The 16,955-nt window shown below is 45.7% G+C and overlaps 1 protein-coding gene across 3 annotated transcripts; it reads right to left on the bottom strand.

Annotated features, from left to right (window-relative positions):
• Positions 1 to 3,219: 3,219 nt before the first annotated feature.
• Positions 3,220 to 14,068, bottom strand: CD48 (CD48 molecule). Of its 3 annotated transcripts, none has more exons than XM_043567879.1 (4): positions 13,892 to 14,067; positions 8,853 to 9,152; positions 5,186 to 5,446; positions 3,220 to 3,507 (listed from the first exon to the last, which is right to left on the bottom strand). In XM_043567879.1, exons 1-4 carry the CDS (start codon positions 13,968 to 13,970, stop codon positions 3,428 to 3,430), a joined length of 720 nt encoding a protein of 239 aa, XP_043423814.1. In that variant the 5' UTR covers positions 13,971 to 14,067; the 3' UTR covers positions 3,220 to 3,427. The 3 variants fall into 3 exon arrangements, with proteins under 3 accessions (XP_043423814.1, XP_043423813.1, XP_043423815.1); XM_043567878.1 differs by lacking the exon at positions 3,220 to 3,507 and adding an exon at positions 3,519 to 4,032 and having other exon boundaries at positions 13,892 to 14,068; XM_043567880.1 differs by lacking the exon at positions 3,220 to 3,507 and adding an exon at positions 3,520 to 3,956 and having other exon boundaries at positions 13,892 to 14,068.
• Positions 14,069 to 16,955: the final 2,887 nt, after the last annotated feature.

Genomic DNA, 16,955 nt, shown 5'->3' with positions numbered 1-16,955 from the left:
ACTGGGGCGCCTGCGTGGCTCAGTCGGTTGAGCGTCCGACTTCGGCTCAGGTCGTGATCTCACAGTCTGTGAGTTCGAGCCCCGCATCGGGCTCTGTGCTGATGGCTCAGAGCCTGGAGCCTGCTTCCGATTCTGTGTCTCCTTCTCTCTCTGACTCTCCCCTGTTCATGCTCTGTCTCTCTCTGTCTCAAAAATAAATAAAAACATTTAAAAAACCAAACAAACAAAAACAAAGAAGTAAAATAAAACAGTTGGGGCGCCTGGGTGGCCCAGTCGGATGAGCGTCTGGCTTCGGCTCAGGTCGTGATCTCGCGGTCTGTGAGTTCAAGACCCGCGTCAGGCTCTGTGCTGACAGCTCGGAGCCTGGAACCTGCTTCGGATTCTGTGTCTCCCTCTCTCTCTGCCCCTCCCCCGCTCATGCTTGGTCTCTCTCTGTCAAAAATAAATAAACGTTAAAAAATAAATAAAAATAAATAAAACAGTTAAGTTAGGTGGTTTTTTTTGCATTATTTCTATTACTCTGGCAAAGACAAAATGCACACGTATCTATAAGCTAAAAAACACGAATTGAGTAATTCAATTGAGTTACCCCCCAAATGAATTAAATATTCTTATATTTCATTCAAAACTGACTGGCGTTGCAAATATAAACAATAAAATTCACAATGATAACAGAAACGTTTAATTTCCTTTACTTAGAACATTTAACAGCAACTTAAAAAAAATCATCCCAAATACAGAAAGACTGCAGAATAAAGGGAAAAGGTTTATATTTTAGTGCATTTAATGGCACTTTTTCCCTGCATTTTGAACAAGGCGGAGGGGGGGGGGGGTCCTACATTTTCATTCTGCACTAAGTCCAACAAATGAAGTATCTAGCACTGCCTGGAGAGAGAGAGGCAGGGAATAATTGGTGTTGGCGATCTGGACCGTCAAAGGTGAGGATTTGCCTCAGGTCTTCAAGTAACTAGACCCAGTCAAAACTCCATCCCGGGAGAGGTGTGCCTGTTCCTTAGCAGCGAGGACTATGCTTATTTATGGTATAAAGTGACATTTCTTTTCCCTTACTGCTTTCCCCCAGAGATGCTCTTTGATTCCATTGATGTGTGTGTGTGTGTGTGTGTGTCCTCAAGAAAACCTCTTCTTCTGCCAAGAAAGAGCAAGGGAAAAGGGAAGGACATTGCATGCAGAAAGCAGACAGTCCCATTGGAGGGTGCAAGCTAATCAGAGGTGAGGCTGGGATGGAACCACAGGTAGGGCTGAAGGGGTTGGTCGGTGTCTTAGGGAGTCCAGGCTATCTTGTGGTAACAAACAAAACCCAAACTTTCTTATGCATGTGTAGTGTAAACCAGGCAGCTGCCTTCCATGCAATGGCTTGGACCCAGGTCGCTTTCGTTATGTGGCTCCACTTCTCAGGGTCCCTCACTTCCTGTCCCATCAATTCCATCCATTTTCTATTGGCTAAAACCAGTCCCATGGCCCCAACGAAATGAAAAAGGAGCTGACAAAGGCAGCTTTTTTATTGGCCCATGCATTGGGCAGCGCTCTACAGAGACAGACAAATAGGAGGTGCACACACGTGCGCCCGCGCGCGCGCGCGCGCACACACACACACACACACACAGATTTATTATAAGGAATTGGCTCATGTAATTATGGAAGCTGACAAGTCCCAAGATCTGAGACCCAGGATTGCTGTTGGCGTCTGAAGGCAGGAAAGAAACAAATGTCCCAGCTCAAAAGGAGTCAGACAGAAGTAATTCTCCCATATTTGTGGGAGGGTGAGCCTGCTCACACTTTCACCTGATTGGATGCAGCCCGCATGCATTAGGGACGATAATCTACTCAGTCTACTGATTCAAATGTTAGTCTTACCCAGAATACCCTCACAGACACACACAGAAGAGTGTGGGACCGCACATCGGGACACCGCTGTGCCCCAGTCAGGTTGACACAGAAAATTAACCGGGACAGACAGCCCAGGAGGAAAATGAGAGTGGCGAACACATGGTATTTTCTTCCCCAGAAGAGGGCTAGACGCAGGGAAGGCTGGTTTGATGTAGAAGGAAAGTCATCTGTAGGGGGGCAGTGCCCAGAATGGGGAGCACATCCTTGAAGGGCCTTCTCAGCTCTAGGCCCACACAAGCCTTGGAGGAGGGGAACACACAGCAGAAATGTGTAAGTTTTGTCAGCACCAGGCCTGGGGTCTCCCACCTTCCTGCAATGGAAGACACTAGTGAGAACATTTTGCCCATTTGATGGTTTTATTAGCTCCTATGACACAGGTAGGACTTGAAGAGTTGCACACAAAGGGAGTACGGTTGCTCAGCTCCCCCAGGAAAGGCTTGGGAGGGACTCTTTTTATGTGGCAAAGTTTCTTGCTCACTCCTGAGGGGTAAGCCTGACCCCATATTCCCAGGAAACCTAATGAGCATGCTCCTCAGAGAGGAGGCCAGAATTTGGGGGTGGGGAGAAGTTGAAACCCCAGAAAATCGGGCATGGATGTGGGAGCAAGAGTCAGAGATAGCACAAATTAACTCCTCACACACACTGAAACGCCAGAAGGAGCCGTTGATCCCAGGCTCTTCCCCTTTGTATCTCAATTGTCCAGGCCAATGGAGCAGGCCTTGTCAGACAGTTTAACGTTGATGGTCCTCTCAAATCTTTATTTACACAAGAAAACATCGTTTGATCACATCTTCTGGTGGGAAGAATGCATGTGTATCTATATATGGGCGCTGAGAAACAACCAACGATATAAAATAAAATATCGACTGTAGTTTTTTATTTAATTAAATTAATTATTTGTTTGTTTTTAAGTTTATTTATTTATTTATTTTGGGGCACCTGGGCGGCTCAGTTGGTTAAACATCTAACTTCAGCTCAGGTCTTGACCTCACAGTTTGTGGGTTTGAGCCCCACATTGGGCTCTGTGCTGACAGCTCAGAGCTTGGAGCCTGCCTCGGATTCTGTGTTTCCCTCTCTCGGTGTCCCTCCCTGACTCGCACCCTTTCTCTCTCTCTCTCTCTCTCTCTCTCTCTCTTAAAAATAAATGAACATTTAAAAAAATGTTTTTAAGTTTATTTGTTTATGTTGAGAGAGACAAAGACAACGTGAGTGGGAGAAGGGCAGAGAGAGAGAGAATCCCAAGGAGGCTCCACTCTTCCAGTGCAAAGCCCGATGAGGGGACTTGAACTCACAAAACTGTAAAATCATGACCTGAGCCGAAACCAAGAGTCGGATGCTTAACCAACGGAGCCACCCAAGCATCCCTGAACTCTAATTTTTTAAAAGTTAATTTGAAAATCCTTGTAGATCCCCCAACAGCACACTTTCTTCCATCCCATATAACCAGAGCTCCTGTCTGGCTGATGAAGGCAAGACCCAGCCATCTTCAAGTTTCACTCCTGAGTTAGAAGAGCTTATCTCAGGGCCATAGGAGGCCAGGAACAATGGGTGCCATGACCACTAGCCACGTTGCAATCCAGGCTACTCCAGTGGATCTGGCTGAAAGAGAAAGAAAATGCCAAACAGTTAGGTGTCTAGAGTTCAGGGAGGGAAGGATTGCTTCCCCTCTCTGTTTTTCCACCCCACTCATCATCCACACCTACTAAGAGGAAAAAAGAGAACGGGAAGAGAGAAAAGAAGGGAAGAGAAGAGAAGGGGTAAGAACAGAGGGGAGGAGGGAGCAGAAAATTAAAAGACAAAGAGAATGGGTGATAAATTAGGGATGCTTTTCTAGAATAATTTGGGTGGCTAAAAAGTGACTAGAGTGGTTTAGCACTTCCAAAATAAAAAGGGCTATATTATTGTTTTCCTCCTCTCTGTAGTTGAGCGGTCACCCTCATTTTATAAAGGACAGGGGCTGTGTTTCTTCCGTCCTTCTTCTGGCTCTCAGGATGTGCCGGCGATATGAAGGTAGTCTCATGGCCAGACGCCAAACTGTCCCATCAGGTCTGTGGTGGCAGGAGAGACTAGAAGAGGCATGGCCAGTCAGTTGGGAAGAATGAAGAAGTATACAGTGTCCATAGTCTGCACGTGGGAGCAGAGGTGAAGAAATCAGTACAGGTGGGAGAGTAGACCGGGTCCGGAAAGACCGTGAAAGAGCAGTGTCTCTGAGGGCCATGGTCCCTGGTGCCTGACAGGAAACTCAGGTAAATGTTGGCACCACAGGCGTGAGTTATTCTGGAAGGATATGGATATGGATACAGATTCTCAGGGATGTGGTTTCAGAGGTATGGAAAGTACAGGGCCCAGAATGCTGGAGATAGTAATTCAAATTTATTAAGGGGTCCCCCAAACTCCTAGTATCTCCAGAATTGAAGGAACTGGGTGTAATTTAAGTACCATTCATTGAAGACTCATCAGGCACTGTGCTAGGCAGGTTATCTGTACTATCTCATTTAATCCTTATACAGCATGAGATAAGGATTACTATTTTGCCTGTTTATTAGGAAGGACACGACTTGGCGAAGGACGTGACTTGGAAAAGCGAAGTAACTTGCTTCATTAGTAAGTGACAATTCCGGGATTGACCCCAGGTGTCTGACTCTAAAGCCTACGAGCTTACTGCCTGATCCCAGCTACCCCTCTACGGGACTTGCGTAGGCTTGATAGAGAGCCAAGAGAGATGCTCAAGTGAGTGGATCCTCCCAAGAGACAGAGGATCTGAAACATGAAACCCAGAGCCTGTCTTTCTAAAGAGCAGAGAGTCTCTACCTTAGGATAAGGCCCTCGTTCCTGTTTACCGCCTGTTCTGGCTTGTGCTCATCTACCCGGCCCTTCTTGCCTTTGTTAATTTAGGCCGTCTCCCAGAAACCCCTCTATGCACCTGCTCAACTGGGTCTGGTCTGCTCTCCCACTTGCATTTTTCCCCTGCTCAGCGCTGACATCTGATTGTCCTACAGTTCCCCAGACCTCAAATTCTAGGACCACGCATTGTTAGAGCTGGGTAGGAGTGTCAGCCCCCCTTTGCAAGCAAGGACGATAAGCTCCACAAAAGCCAGGCGAGCTTGCTGAGAGGCGGTGGCAGAGCCCGGGGTAGAACCCGTCTCCCAGGTCTCACAGATGCCTTTGGGATTCTCCACCCAAGCAGGATGCTGAATAGGATTCCCATGGCTTTCTTGAATCAAGAGCAAACTAGTTACCCGTACCCCGCCTCGGCTCCCTTGGGAATATTTCTTACCCAGAGTACAGGGTAAAGTGAAGTAGACTGTGTCATTCTTGCTGCTCACAGCATTGCTGACTTGGCAGGTGTAACTCTTGGAGTAATTCTGTGGATTAACGGTGATTTCAAGCACATTACTATGGATCTCCTTTGGAAATGGTCTCGAGTCCCCATACCAGCTTGCAGACAGGCCTTCGATCTCACATGACAGTTTCAGATGACATCTGTTGCTCTCTTTCTGTATCTCCTCAATCTTTATGACAGGTTCAGGTACTGGATCTGAAGACGAGGAGGATGTTGTAAGATGAGACGATGGGTTTATGCGTTTATGAGGCACTGATGCTACAAGCGTTTGGCTAACAAAATACCAAGGGAGCTAGGTAGGGACAGGAAGTGGTGTCATGGAGAAGAGGCCCCTACAGAGGGAGCCAGTGAGCAGCTTTGACGTCTGGAGGCTCAGACTGGAAGGGCTGCTCCTTAGGGGTGAAGCTAAAATGGATATGGTACGTATGTTGGGGGTGGGGGAAGCCATGCCCCCAGAACCAAAATGGGGTTATGACTATGTGTGGGCCGGAAAGGACAGCGGAGATTGGTTGCAATCAGACTTGGTATCCCAACTGTCTGAGCTCCTTGGGGATCCTTCTCCAGCACCAGCCCAGAGTTGGCCTCTTGGCCCATCTGTCCTTCAAGAGCACTTGGGCTCAGATTCAGCAAGAGTCCTGGGGTAAGAGGTGCCACCCAGCACACTGCAAAGCCCTTTCCTGGACTCTGGCAGAGCTACAGAGAAGAGCCTCCTGTAACTCCCAGCACGCAGAAGCCATGATGCACAGCATTGTATCCGTTATCTTTGGTATCTCAGGGTTTAGTACAGGGCCTGCCACATAGCGGGAATTCTGTAAGTATCTGACAAAAGGATGGATGGATGGATGGATGGAGTAGTTATGAGATACAAAGGACAAAACAGTAGCTTTGGAGTGAGACCAGCCTGGGTCCTGGCTCTCATGGAGTGACATTATCAAGGTAATTAACCCCTCAACTTTCCTTCCCATTGGTAAACTGACTCCACCTCATAGCACAATGTTAGTGAGATAAAATGGCATCATCCATGGGGAAGTGCTTTCTGCAGGGCACAAGTGTTATATGCATGTTGGAGGTCACATCATCATTACTGCTGTCATCCTGCCACCAGATGGGCTAAAAAGTAATCTCAGCATCTGTTCCTTCCTTTGCCATGGCCCCTTTACCTGAGACCCACTGGCGCCTTTCCATTCTGGCCACGGATGAAACCCCTGCAAAGTCAGTGCCGCTCAGGTGTCAAAGGATTAAATGCGTCAGAGAATTGACGAGCCCAGGGCTTGCCTCTGGCTGCAAGGGTGTGGGGTGAGATGGGAGGGTTCTGCCTGTCTGGTCTCCCTGACTCTAGGCCTATCTCCAATGTGAAATCCCCCTCAGATTGCTGGACTTCCCCTGCACATTTTCATAATGTTTTTTTGGCATTTCCTGTGGTCTAGCCTTGTCTTCCATATCGTCCACATTTTACACGCTGAGAAGCATGCACTGGGGCACTTTGTGGATGGGATTTTTTTGGGCCAGCAGAGAGTCTGGCTCTAAGATGCCCCCCTTGAGCTATCAGAAATTCAAGGTCTGTACTGAAGAATGAGTTTCCTGATGGTCTTATCTTCAGAGACACGCGCTTACCTCACACCAGCTTTGGGAATTTAAAATATTCAGAAATGTTGCAAGCTGATTATGAAACCATTAGGAACTTGGAATTGGCCATGGTGGGACTATTTACCACAGAAGTTGGTAAATGATACAAATTTGGGCTTTTCTTAAGACCACTGTAAGAGACTTTGACTCTTTCCTGTTCCCAGAACCTTCAAAAACGTCCCAAATTTTCAGGCCCATGTGACTTTGAGGAAGTGAGAAAGAAGGGGCCTCCAGCCTCTTAGAACAGGGACGGTTGAGCTGGTGGGACCTGATTGTACATGACACTCTTCATTTACACTGTTTCGGGGGAGAAAGAACATTACAGACATATTCTGAGTATTTTCTAGAGATTTTGTATTTATATTTTTGGTAATTATCTGGTAGAAGGAAACTGCATGATAAAATGATTTGGTTTGGAAAGGAACCCTTGTTTTCATTTTTTGATGTTTTACTCTCATTATTGACTTTGATTCTCATGACATCCTAAAAGCAAGATATAATTATCCTCATAATATGGGGACTCCACAGCTCTCAGGTCTCACCTGTCTGGGATGTCTGCCCTGCCCCTCTTCTCTAATAATTGCTTACCTCAACACCAGGGAGGAGTCCCCAGGAACCATGTTTCGGCTCTATAGCCTGACCCTTCGGGCCGTAAATGTTTTCATCAGATACACGTATCTGAACCAACTTGAGCTAATCAGTTTCTCTCTTTAAATTCTGAGAATTTAGGGGTCCCTGGGTGACTCGGTTGATTAAGTGGCTCTTGATTTCAGCTCAGGTCATGATCTCACAGTTCGTGAGATCAAGCCCCATGTTGGGCTCTGTGCTAACAGTGTAGAGCCTGCTTGGGATTCTCTCTCTCCCTCTCTTTCTGCCCCTCCCTGCTCATGCTCTCTCTTTCTCTCAAAATAAATAAATAAACTCTAAAAAATAAATAAATTCAGGGGCGCCCAGGTGGCTCTGTTGGTTGAGCGACCGATTTCGGCTCAGGTCATGATCTCACGGTTTGTGAGTTCGAGCCCCGTGTCAGGCTCTGTGCTGACGGCTCAGAGCCTGGAGCTTGCTTCAGATTCTGTGTCTCCCTCTCTCTCTGCCTCTCCCCCACTCATGCTCTACCCCGTCTCAGAAATAAATAAACATTAAAAAATAATAATAAATAAATTCTGATAACTTAAACCAAGAGTTACAAAAGTCTAGGCCTTGAGAGTAAGTCATGTAAATGGCAGGGATCCAGAGGCCTAGTCTACAGATTCCTGAGGGTGGGGACTCTAGACTGGCCTCATTCTTCCTCTGTTCAGCCCTTCCTGCCTCTTTTAGGTCCCTTGAATTGCTTTAAATAGGTCTAGTTTCTTTAATAGACTTTTTTTTTTTTTTTTGCCAAATTTATATCAAACTAGTTTCTGTTACCTTGCCATCAAAAGAAATTTACCTAATATGGTGATGTTAAGATCTTTCTCCAAGGTCACACAGCTAGTAAGTGAGCTAGTAACCAGAGTTTAACCCAGGTTTGTCTGCTTCCAAATATAATATTAGTCCTTATTCCACATATACCAGTTAGGCTGGAGCTATGAGTGGAAGTTTTTGTCCCATCCATTCTGAAAAGTAAACAGCCTTGCTTTAACATTCCCTGCCCCATTCTGTATCTCTTGTAGCTTTCTCCTTGAGTCTGATGAAGTCTGTGTTCAGGTATATCATTAAGATAAGCTCAGAACTGATTTGGGTTGATCACGGAAGAGCATGAAGAGAAGAGAGAAGAAACCATTTCTGTGGTTTTCCCTCTCTTCACAGTTTTAAATGTCCCAAGGCTCTCAGTTTGGGTTCTGCCGGCCCAGGCTCACTCCCCAGAGGAACGGGCTCCGGGAGAAATGAATTAAGCCTGTCCTGAAGTTCCTCCTCCCAGAGAGGGTCCCCATGAGCCCAGGGAAACCTCCCAGTGGTCCATCTGGGGCCCTGGAGTGGGGCTCCCCAAACTCACCCAACACCTTCAGTGAGATGTACTTAGATATCTCTTTCCCAGACTCCTTCAACACCTTCAGGATGTAGGTGCTGCTGTCCTCCTTCTGGACATTATAGATGAAGAGTGTGTGGTCAACACCAAGACAGACCCTGTCTTTAAACTGAGACTTGAAGTATTTAGGGTCTTTGGACTCCTCCTGTTCCGCAATCTTTTGGTTGTCGTTGTAAAACCAGGCTAATTGTTTGTAGTTATGAGTCACATTGGAGATTTTCAGAGTCACGTTGCTGCCAGAGATGACAGTCATTTCATCTGAAGCATCTGTGAATGAAAATGAGAGCCGTCTTAGAGAGGGCAGAGCGGCCCGGCGGCCCCGGCTTTGGCCTGAGGTGTGGGACAGGGAAGAAGGATGGGGTTTCTGCTTGGAAGCAGTGAGTATGGTTTTCACTAGGAGGCCTGGCCCCTGATCCAGAATTCAGTGAAAGCTGCAGCTTGAGGAATGAGCAATGGGATGTTGCTGAAAGTTCACCTAGTTCTGCCCCAGACCAGACAGAAAAACGACGCCGAGGCTGGCCTCCGCTCTCTCCTTTGCTCTCATACCAGTAGATTTTCAAATACAATGGTGACAAGTCACATCCCCTCTCTGGGCTTGTGTTCCCTGATCTCTCAGTTGAATTCTCTAGGAGTAGGTGGGAAGTAGAGAAGACGCAAAGTTCGAAACGAATGACAGTCAGAGCTGTTCAGTGTCAACGTATTCTAGAAGCATGAAGACATTTCGTTCATAGCGAGATGATGCTAGTTTTCTGGCGTTCGTAATTTTGTAGTATTTCTCAGCTTTGGGAAACTTGTGACACGCTGAGACTTCTTTTCTCATTCTAACTAACCTCATGTTTGTTCCTATTTGTGTTTGCTCTTCTGTTCTTTTTTCATGCGGGCACCCAAACCTTGTTTGGCTAAGGCAAGGAAAATCTTCCTGATAGCCAGGAAGATGCAAGAGGGAGGGGAGATCTGTTGACTCATTGTGGAGGGAGAAGAACAAAGTAGACAGAGGTGGATAGAGAGTTATCAGTATCTACCTATAGGCTGAGAAAAAGCAGTAGAAAGAACCTACTGGTAGAGGAGAGAGGAAGTATGATCTACATTAACTCTGGCCTCGTATTCCACCACACAAAACCTCAGCTTATTGTTGAACATTATATAGATATCTAGCTGCTCACTTTCCACAAGTCTATCATTTCCAAAAGCACTCTCTTCAGCTCGTAAAAGATTAAAACTGCCTGTGTCCCCAGAGCTTTCAAGTTTCTATTCATTAGTTCTTCCAAGTATCCAGCTCTCCATTCCACCAACATGTTTCGAGCACTTACTCTGTGCCTAGTGCCTCTGCAGACATACTTAGGCATTCATTTCCACGGCCCTTCTGATTGATGCATTCCACACATTATGATCTCTGTGATGTAATCAATTCAGGGCCGATAATGGTATTGGAACCACTGTATGCCTGGCACTGTGCGAGGCTCTGATATCAGCCATGCAGACAGGAACTCTGGTCTCTCGGGGCGTGCAGCAAATCAGGACACTGCCCCCAGGATTTTCAAATCACCAGACATATGTCCTGGACTTGTTCTCATTCTGTTACTTGTTTCCACGTGAATGAATGGAAGTGCTGGCAAGAGAGAGCCTAGATCGATGTTTTTCAGACTTGGCACACTATTGACATTTTAGGCCAGATCATTCCTTGTTGTAGGGCCTGTCCTTGTGCATTACAGGATGTTCAGCAGAATTCCTGGCCCCTGCCCGCTACATACCAGCAGCACTTCTCCAGATGTGACAGTCAAAAGAGTCTCCAGATCCGGTCAAATGTCTCACCCGCATTCCAGCTGAGAACTACTGGCCTGGGTCATCCTGGGCAGACTCTCCAACAAGGGTCAGACATATGCTCAGGAAGACAGCTCAACCCGCAATCAGCCACCACTTTATTTCTCAGGAAAGGTCTGAAAGGTCTCTCGATATGCACAAGAGATAACACAAAACCGCACCACTGGCCTAGGACATGTGGCGATGAGACAGAAAGGACCCAGCACCTCTGTTGAAACAGAACTTCCCTAAAGTTTCCTTGGAGAAAGAGCAAGGAAGATGAGTCCAATGAGAAAGAATGAAGACTACAGAGCATGTAGACTCAAGGTATGATCCAGGCCCAGTTATACCCTGCATCTTTCTCCTTGTGAGAATGGATGTTGCTTTCTAAGGACAAGAAGATCACGTCTGGCAAGAGTATCCCCAACGTGCTCAAAAGAACTTCAAAATTTAGTGTGAAGGACGTGGAGAAACTGTAGCAGACACACAGTCGTGAATTTTGTGAGTTTCTCAAAGGCAAAGACCATGTCCTGCTCAATTTTAAATCCCCAAAAAATTTGGTTGACATTGGTATTTAATACCCAACGGGTGGATGGATGGATGGATGGACGGACGGACGGACAGGACAAAATGTGTACATAAGTGCTCCCAGTTTACACATTGGATTTCCTTTAACATGTTTTGAGAGACTGTACGTAGAAATTTGAGTTGCTGTTTAATTACTCATAAGCAATGAACTGTGTTTCTTAAATATGATAGGTGCCCAAACTGGGCCAGTAGACTCCCGTCTTATGGCTGGATCCTGATAAATGAATAAAAGATGGCTATTATGATGTGGAAAGCAGAGGAGTAGGGGAGGAGGTGCTTGGGACTTCTCAAAAAAAAAAATCCAAAAACATAAAAACATAGAGCATTCAAGATTTCAGATACCAAAAATCAATGCAAAACAGCTAAAAGAAACCTTGAAGTATAAAACCAGCAGCCTCAGACGGGCTGAGATCAAACTTGAAAATCACAAGGGAAAGGAGAATTTTGTTTTGAACTAATGAAAATGTGGCCTGGAAAAGCAACATAAACCTCAAGATAGCAGCAGTAGGAAGAATGCTTGATTGGCCATTTAAAAAGAAATAAAAGATATCCTAGTCATCTAAAAGGCTTCTATAATTCATTCACAAGTTAAGGAAGAAATAAGGATTAATTTTACTAATACAGATTGCAAAATTAAAGAAGTGTTGTAATACAATTTGGGGTATGAAGACAGCGGTTTAGTCTGATAATTGTCTACTAAATTCAGATAAACTGATCTTTCTTACCTATAATACACTTATGTATTCTTTCCGTTTTTAAAGTACATTGACAAAATCTTGATTTGCCTTCCTAACAATTACATGTGTTAGAAGATAGGGAAGTAACTGCAAAGAAGGCTACTATTATGATTTAATTTTTTTTAATTTAAACTTAAAACAAAGTTTTTATTTACTTATTTTGAGAGAGAGAGCGAGACGGCAGGGGAGGGACAGGAGAGAGGGAAAGAGAGAATCCCAAGCAGGTTCCGCATTGTCAGCATGGAGCCCGACGCAGGGCTCCATCCCATGACCCATGAGATCATGACCTAAGCCGAAATCACGAATCGGACACATAACCGACTGAGCCGCTGAGGCACCCCTATTTTGATTTAATTCTAACAGGAAAAAGTGGTTGGTTACGTCTCTGGATGCTGAGGATAAAGTACCTGTGTTTACATGTAGTTTACAATAGAAAATGAAGCAGCTCTTTCCTGTGCCGACCCATATTTCTTGTCAGTACAGAAGCAAATTTAAAATGGGGAACATGGGGACTCAGACCAAAAGAATCATCATTTCATACCTAAGAGTCTGCTCTGGGAGGCAAAAGAGGCCCTACAGAGGAAGATCTCCCCACTCTAAAGTCACATGGTTTCCAGCAAAACTATTAAGGAAGGAAAGAGGTGAGTTTTTAAGATACTAATATGGAGTTATCACGAGCTCTCTGATAAGGTCAACTATTTTAAGCGGTACAAACCGTTTAAGGAAGTAATTTCTAAAACTGAAGTGTAATTTACATACGACACTATGTTCGTTTCAGAGGTACAATATGATAATGCCCGAATACTTCTTCGGAGGAATAGTGAGAAAGGCAATAGCTTACCTCTCGCTTCTCAGCTGACCTGGAAAGAAAAGTACTGGGAGGTTGAGTAGTTGCAACAGAAAGGAACGTTCACTCAGTCCCGGAGCACGTGAGGGGAACCAGAACAAGCCCATGGCAGAGGAATGGCCTTAACTCTTAACAACTAGATGTTGGGGGTTCCTTTGTTACTGAGGCTCCCAAGGCCTCTGCTCAGATCCTCATTCACAGACCCTAGAGAGGGCAAGCTTTCTTTCCTACAATTTAGATCTCTCTTTGGGAATGACAACATCATTTATCTTTGCTCAGGACACAGCCCCTGGCTAGAGGTCTCAGAGAATGCCACAGGGAGCAGAGTGTGTAACTAGCAGAAAATGCGGCAGCTTTCAGTTTGGAGCTGATATTCAAAATGGAAAATAAAAAAAAAAGGAGGGGGTGCCTGGGTGGCTCAGTCAGTTAAGCGTCCGACTTCGGTTCGGGTCATGATCTCTCGGTCAGTGGGTTCAAGCCCTGAGTCAGGCTCCGTGCGAACAGCTCGGAGCCTGGAGCCTGCTTCGGATTCCGTGTCTCCCTCTCTCTCTCCGCCCCTCCCCCACTTGTACTCTGTGTGTGTCTCTCTCTCTCTCCCCAAAATAAAAAATAAAAACGTTCTAGAACATAAATAAATAAATAAATAAATAAATAAATAAATAAATAAAAATTAATAAACACAAAATGCAAAAAAAAAAAAAGAAAAGAAAAGAAAAGAAAAGAAAAGAAAAAAGCAACAACAACAGAAAAAGCAAAACACCAGACCTTCCCAGACCTCAAGCCGTGGAACGAAATATAAGAAGCCTACTTCCCCATCTCCCCAGAGCCCTGTTTTTGTCATGACCCCATAGGAAAAGAGAGAGCCTTATCTCCAAGGCTCAGGAAGGTTCTCCACGGTGCTGCTACCAACATAGGTGTACCTGCTGTGTGGAGACCACACTCCACTCCCGGGGTTAAGCCCCACCTCATACCCCCTTTTCTATCTCACTGTGCCTCCCATATACGATCACAGGCACACGACGCACGTAAAGTACCTTGAATGTTTGCCAGGAGCAAATGAGGCAGCAGTAGAAGTCCCAGAGGTATAAACCACTCCTGCCTTTGGGGACGCATGTTATGTCCCAGGAACGCTGAAGACAGGCCAGACCCCGGGTTAGCAGCGGACCGAGGGCTCCAGAGCCCTTGAAATCATGGCCCAAGTTTAGAAGAAAACACCCACTTTTTGCTTTTACAAAAGCAAGCTCATGGGTGGAGTTTGGAGGTCAAAAACAGGAAGCCACCATATGTGACACACAGCGGTGAAGTGAGCTAGTTTGAAGGCACAGTTGGTTCTGTTTTCTCGAGAGGGGATCCATAGCTACTACTGGGTTCTCAGAAGGGCCAGTGCTCAAAAATGATTAGGGTTCCCTGAGAGAGAGTATCTGCTTTTGGCTTCCCAGGCAGGAATCACCCCAATTAATCCAGAAGGTAAAATTAGTCAGGGCCCACCAAACCTGCAGGGGATTTCCAGCCGGGGCCACGTCTAAGTCATGAGAGGAGTAGGTCATATATAAGTGTCATTCAGGACAGAATGTCTGGGAAATCAGGTCTCCCAGGCCCTAAGCCCCACCCTCAGTCTCTTCCTCCTTAATGATAAAGTCACTGCTTGTACCTTTACATTAGCCTATCCACGGAACGTTAATTGAAAAAGCAAGATCACTTGGTCCAAAAGGAGGGATTTCCCAGAAATTTCAGGCCCATCCCTCTTGAACCTAAATGAATTATTTGCCCATCTAGGGCCCTTTGGGGACCCATACAGCAAGCCACAGTCCCTAATACAGCTTATTTGTAACTATTTTTGAACTGGAGACATTTCCAATTCAACAGAGAGGGCACCGATAAAAACATGGCTCCATCTGCGAACTCCTCTGATGAAAGTAATTACCCTCCCCCAAAAGATCAGCTTGGGGAAAGTGAGTCAGCTCAATGTCTTAAACTACGGACGACACCCCATTCCCTTGATCACATTGGAGCCCTGTGAGGTGAGAAGGACAGGCAGTGTTGCCTGCATTTTATACTTGAGATTTTGAGTCAGAATAAGGTCATGGATCAGCTCTCCTCCACCCCAGTCTTCTGCTCCTTCCCCAGTGTGGGCTACAGGAAATCTGCGGACTAGAGTAGAGACGATGAACGATGAGACGGGAGTAGAATGAGGGAACTTGAGGTGGAGTTAGCTAGGGAAGATTTTAAAGAGAACCATAAATAAGGTGCGTGGGAGGAGGAGGCAGAGTCACAAGGGCAGAGAAAGAGAAAAAGAAGGAAGCGAAAGAAACCACACGTGGGTGGGCTTTGCTCAGACCTGGACTCTCCAGAGAGTCTTCAAAAGGGCTACTGCTCTGCGTTTCTGTGTTTCTCGGAAGCATCTGAAGCTAGCCCTGGGGGGATAACAAGATTTATTCCCAACCTCCCTAGTTCCAGTAGGAGGCAGCACAACACTGCAGGTGTCCGCGTAGGCTCCAACTTGGGCACATCCCAAGGAGACTAAGAGAGCAGGGGACCCAGGACAATATCCTCACCTAAGAGGTGAGCAGAAGAAAAGGACCCTAAAGACGAAAATGAGAAGGATCCACCATGGACAGAGGGAAGTCTAGGAGAAAGTGATGTTTCAAAAACTGTATCCGGGTTAGCAGAAACTGTACTCATTGTATTTAGTAATTGTGTGCTCACTAGTGACCTTAATCTTGGTGAGAGCCATTTTGGGGAGCAGAGGCCAGATTCTCCTCTCCTCTTCTCCTTTCTCCTTTTTCCTTCTATCTATTACATATTCCTTTTTTTTAAAGATTTAAAAAAATTTTTTTTAATTTTTTTAAATTTTATTTTATTTTGGAGAGAAAGAGAGAGCAGGGAAAAGGGACAGAGGAAGAGAGAGAGACAATCTTAAGCTGACTCCAAGACCAATGACCCTGGGATCACGACCCGAGCTGAAATCAAGAGTCAGATGCTCAATCAAATGAGCCACCCAGTCACCCCTATTAGATATCTCTTGGGCTACATCTGAAGTTGTAGAAATGAAAGCTATACATCTGCCTGCTCTCTTTAAAAATTTTTTTCTAATGTTTATTTATTTTTGAGACAGAGAGAGACAGCATGGACGGGGGAGGGTCAGAGAGAGAGGGAGACGCAGAATCTGAAACAGGTTCCAGGCTCTGAGCTGTCAGCACAGAGCCCAACATGGGGCTCGAACTCATGGACCACGAGATCATGACCTGAGCTGAAGTCGGACGCCTAACCGACTGAGCCACCCAGGCGCCCCTACACTTGCCTGCTCTTAAGCAGCTCACAGTCTCATGTGTAAATATGGTTTTGAAATGGAGAATAATGGGACCACATGGATGGACCACCCAACACAAACTGTGTGATCGGGGGAAGCTGCTGGGAGACAGACAATAGGTGTGACTCCTTTGAAGAGCAAGGGAGTGTGTTACATAAAGAAGATGAATATGATACCATCTGAGAAGGCAGAGAACGTGGCTAGATTGGGAAACTGAGGATATTTTGTGTGACTGAAACAAACAAAAAAAAGGAAACCAGGTCCAGATCAACAAGGCTTTTGTGTGTGTGGTCAGGAGTTTGGGTTTTATCCCAACCCCTTTCAAGGAGAAGTAAGTAAAGATTTTGAGCTGATGGATGATGTGCTTCATTCCACAGATTAGAAAGAACGCTGATGAAGAGGAGGATGAGATTAGAAGTAAGGAGATGTTAGAAGATTCCAGCTACACAATAATGAAGGACTCAGCAGCAGCAGCAGTAGAGAGGGTGATGGGAAGAAGTCAGAATCAGCAGAAGTCCATACCTGGTTTTTTAGCGGGGGGGAGGAGGGAAAGGGAAAAGAAAGAGCCGACTGTTGGCTTGGGGGACTAAATTAGTGGGTGGGACATGAAAGATAAGTTCAGTTTGGGATATGTTGTGATTAAGATGTCTGAAACAGAGTCGAATATGTGCACCTGGGGCTCAAGAGAGAGATCTGAGCTACCTCCCAGAAATATGAATAGTCAGCACACAAATTGTGGTGGAAATCATATCATGTACAAGAAAGATCTCTCTTGGGAGGAATACATA

Source organism: Prionailurus bengalensis, chromosome E4, assembly GCF_016509475.1.
Source record: "Prionailurus bengalensis isolate Pbe53 chromosome E4, Fcat_Pben_1.1_paternal_pri, whole genome shotgun sequence".
Classification (NCBI taxonomy): domain Eukaryota; kingdom Metazoa; phylum Chordata; class Mammalia; order Carnivora; family Felidae; genus Prionailurus; species Prionailurus bengalensis.
This window is presented reverse-complemented; position numbering and strand designations above follow the sequence as displayed.

Bases quoted from the DNA above. Each gene is read 5' to 3' on its own strand.
- CD48 (XM_043567878.1), bottom strand. From the start codon at position 13,970: ATGCGTCCCCAAAGGCAGGAGTGGTTTATACCTCTGGGACTTCTACTG. The intron at 9,153-13,891 runs GTACTTTACGTG...TTTCATTCACAG, and splicing joins GCTCCTGGCAAACATTCAAG to ATGCTTCAGATGAAATGACT. The intron at 4,033-5,185 runs GTAAGAAATATT...TCCCACGTGCAG, and splicing joins CACTTTACCCTGTACTCTGG to ACTATGGACACTGTATACTT.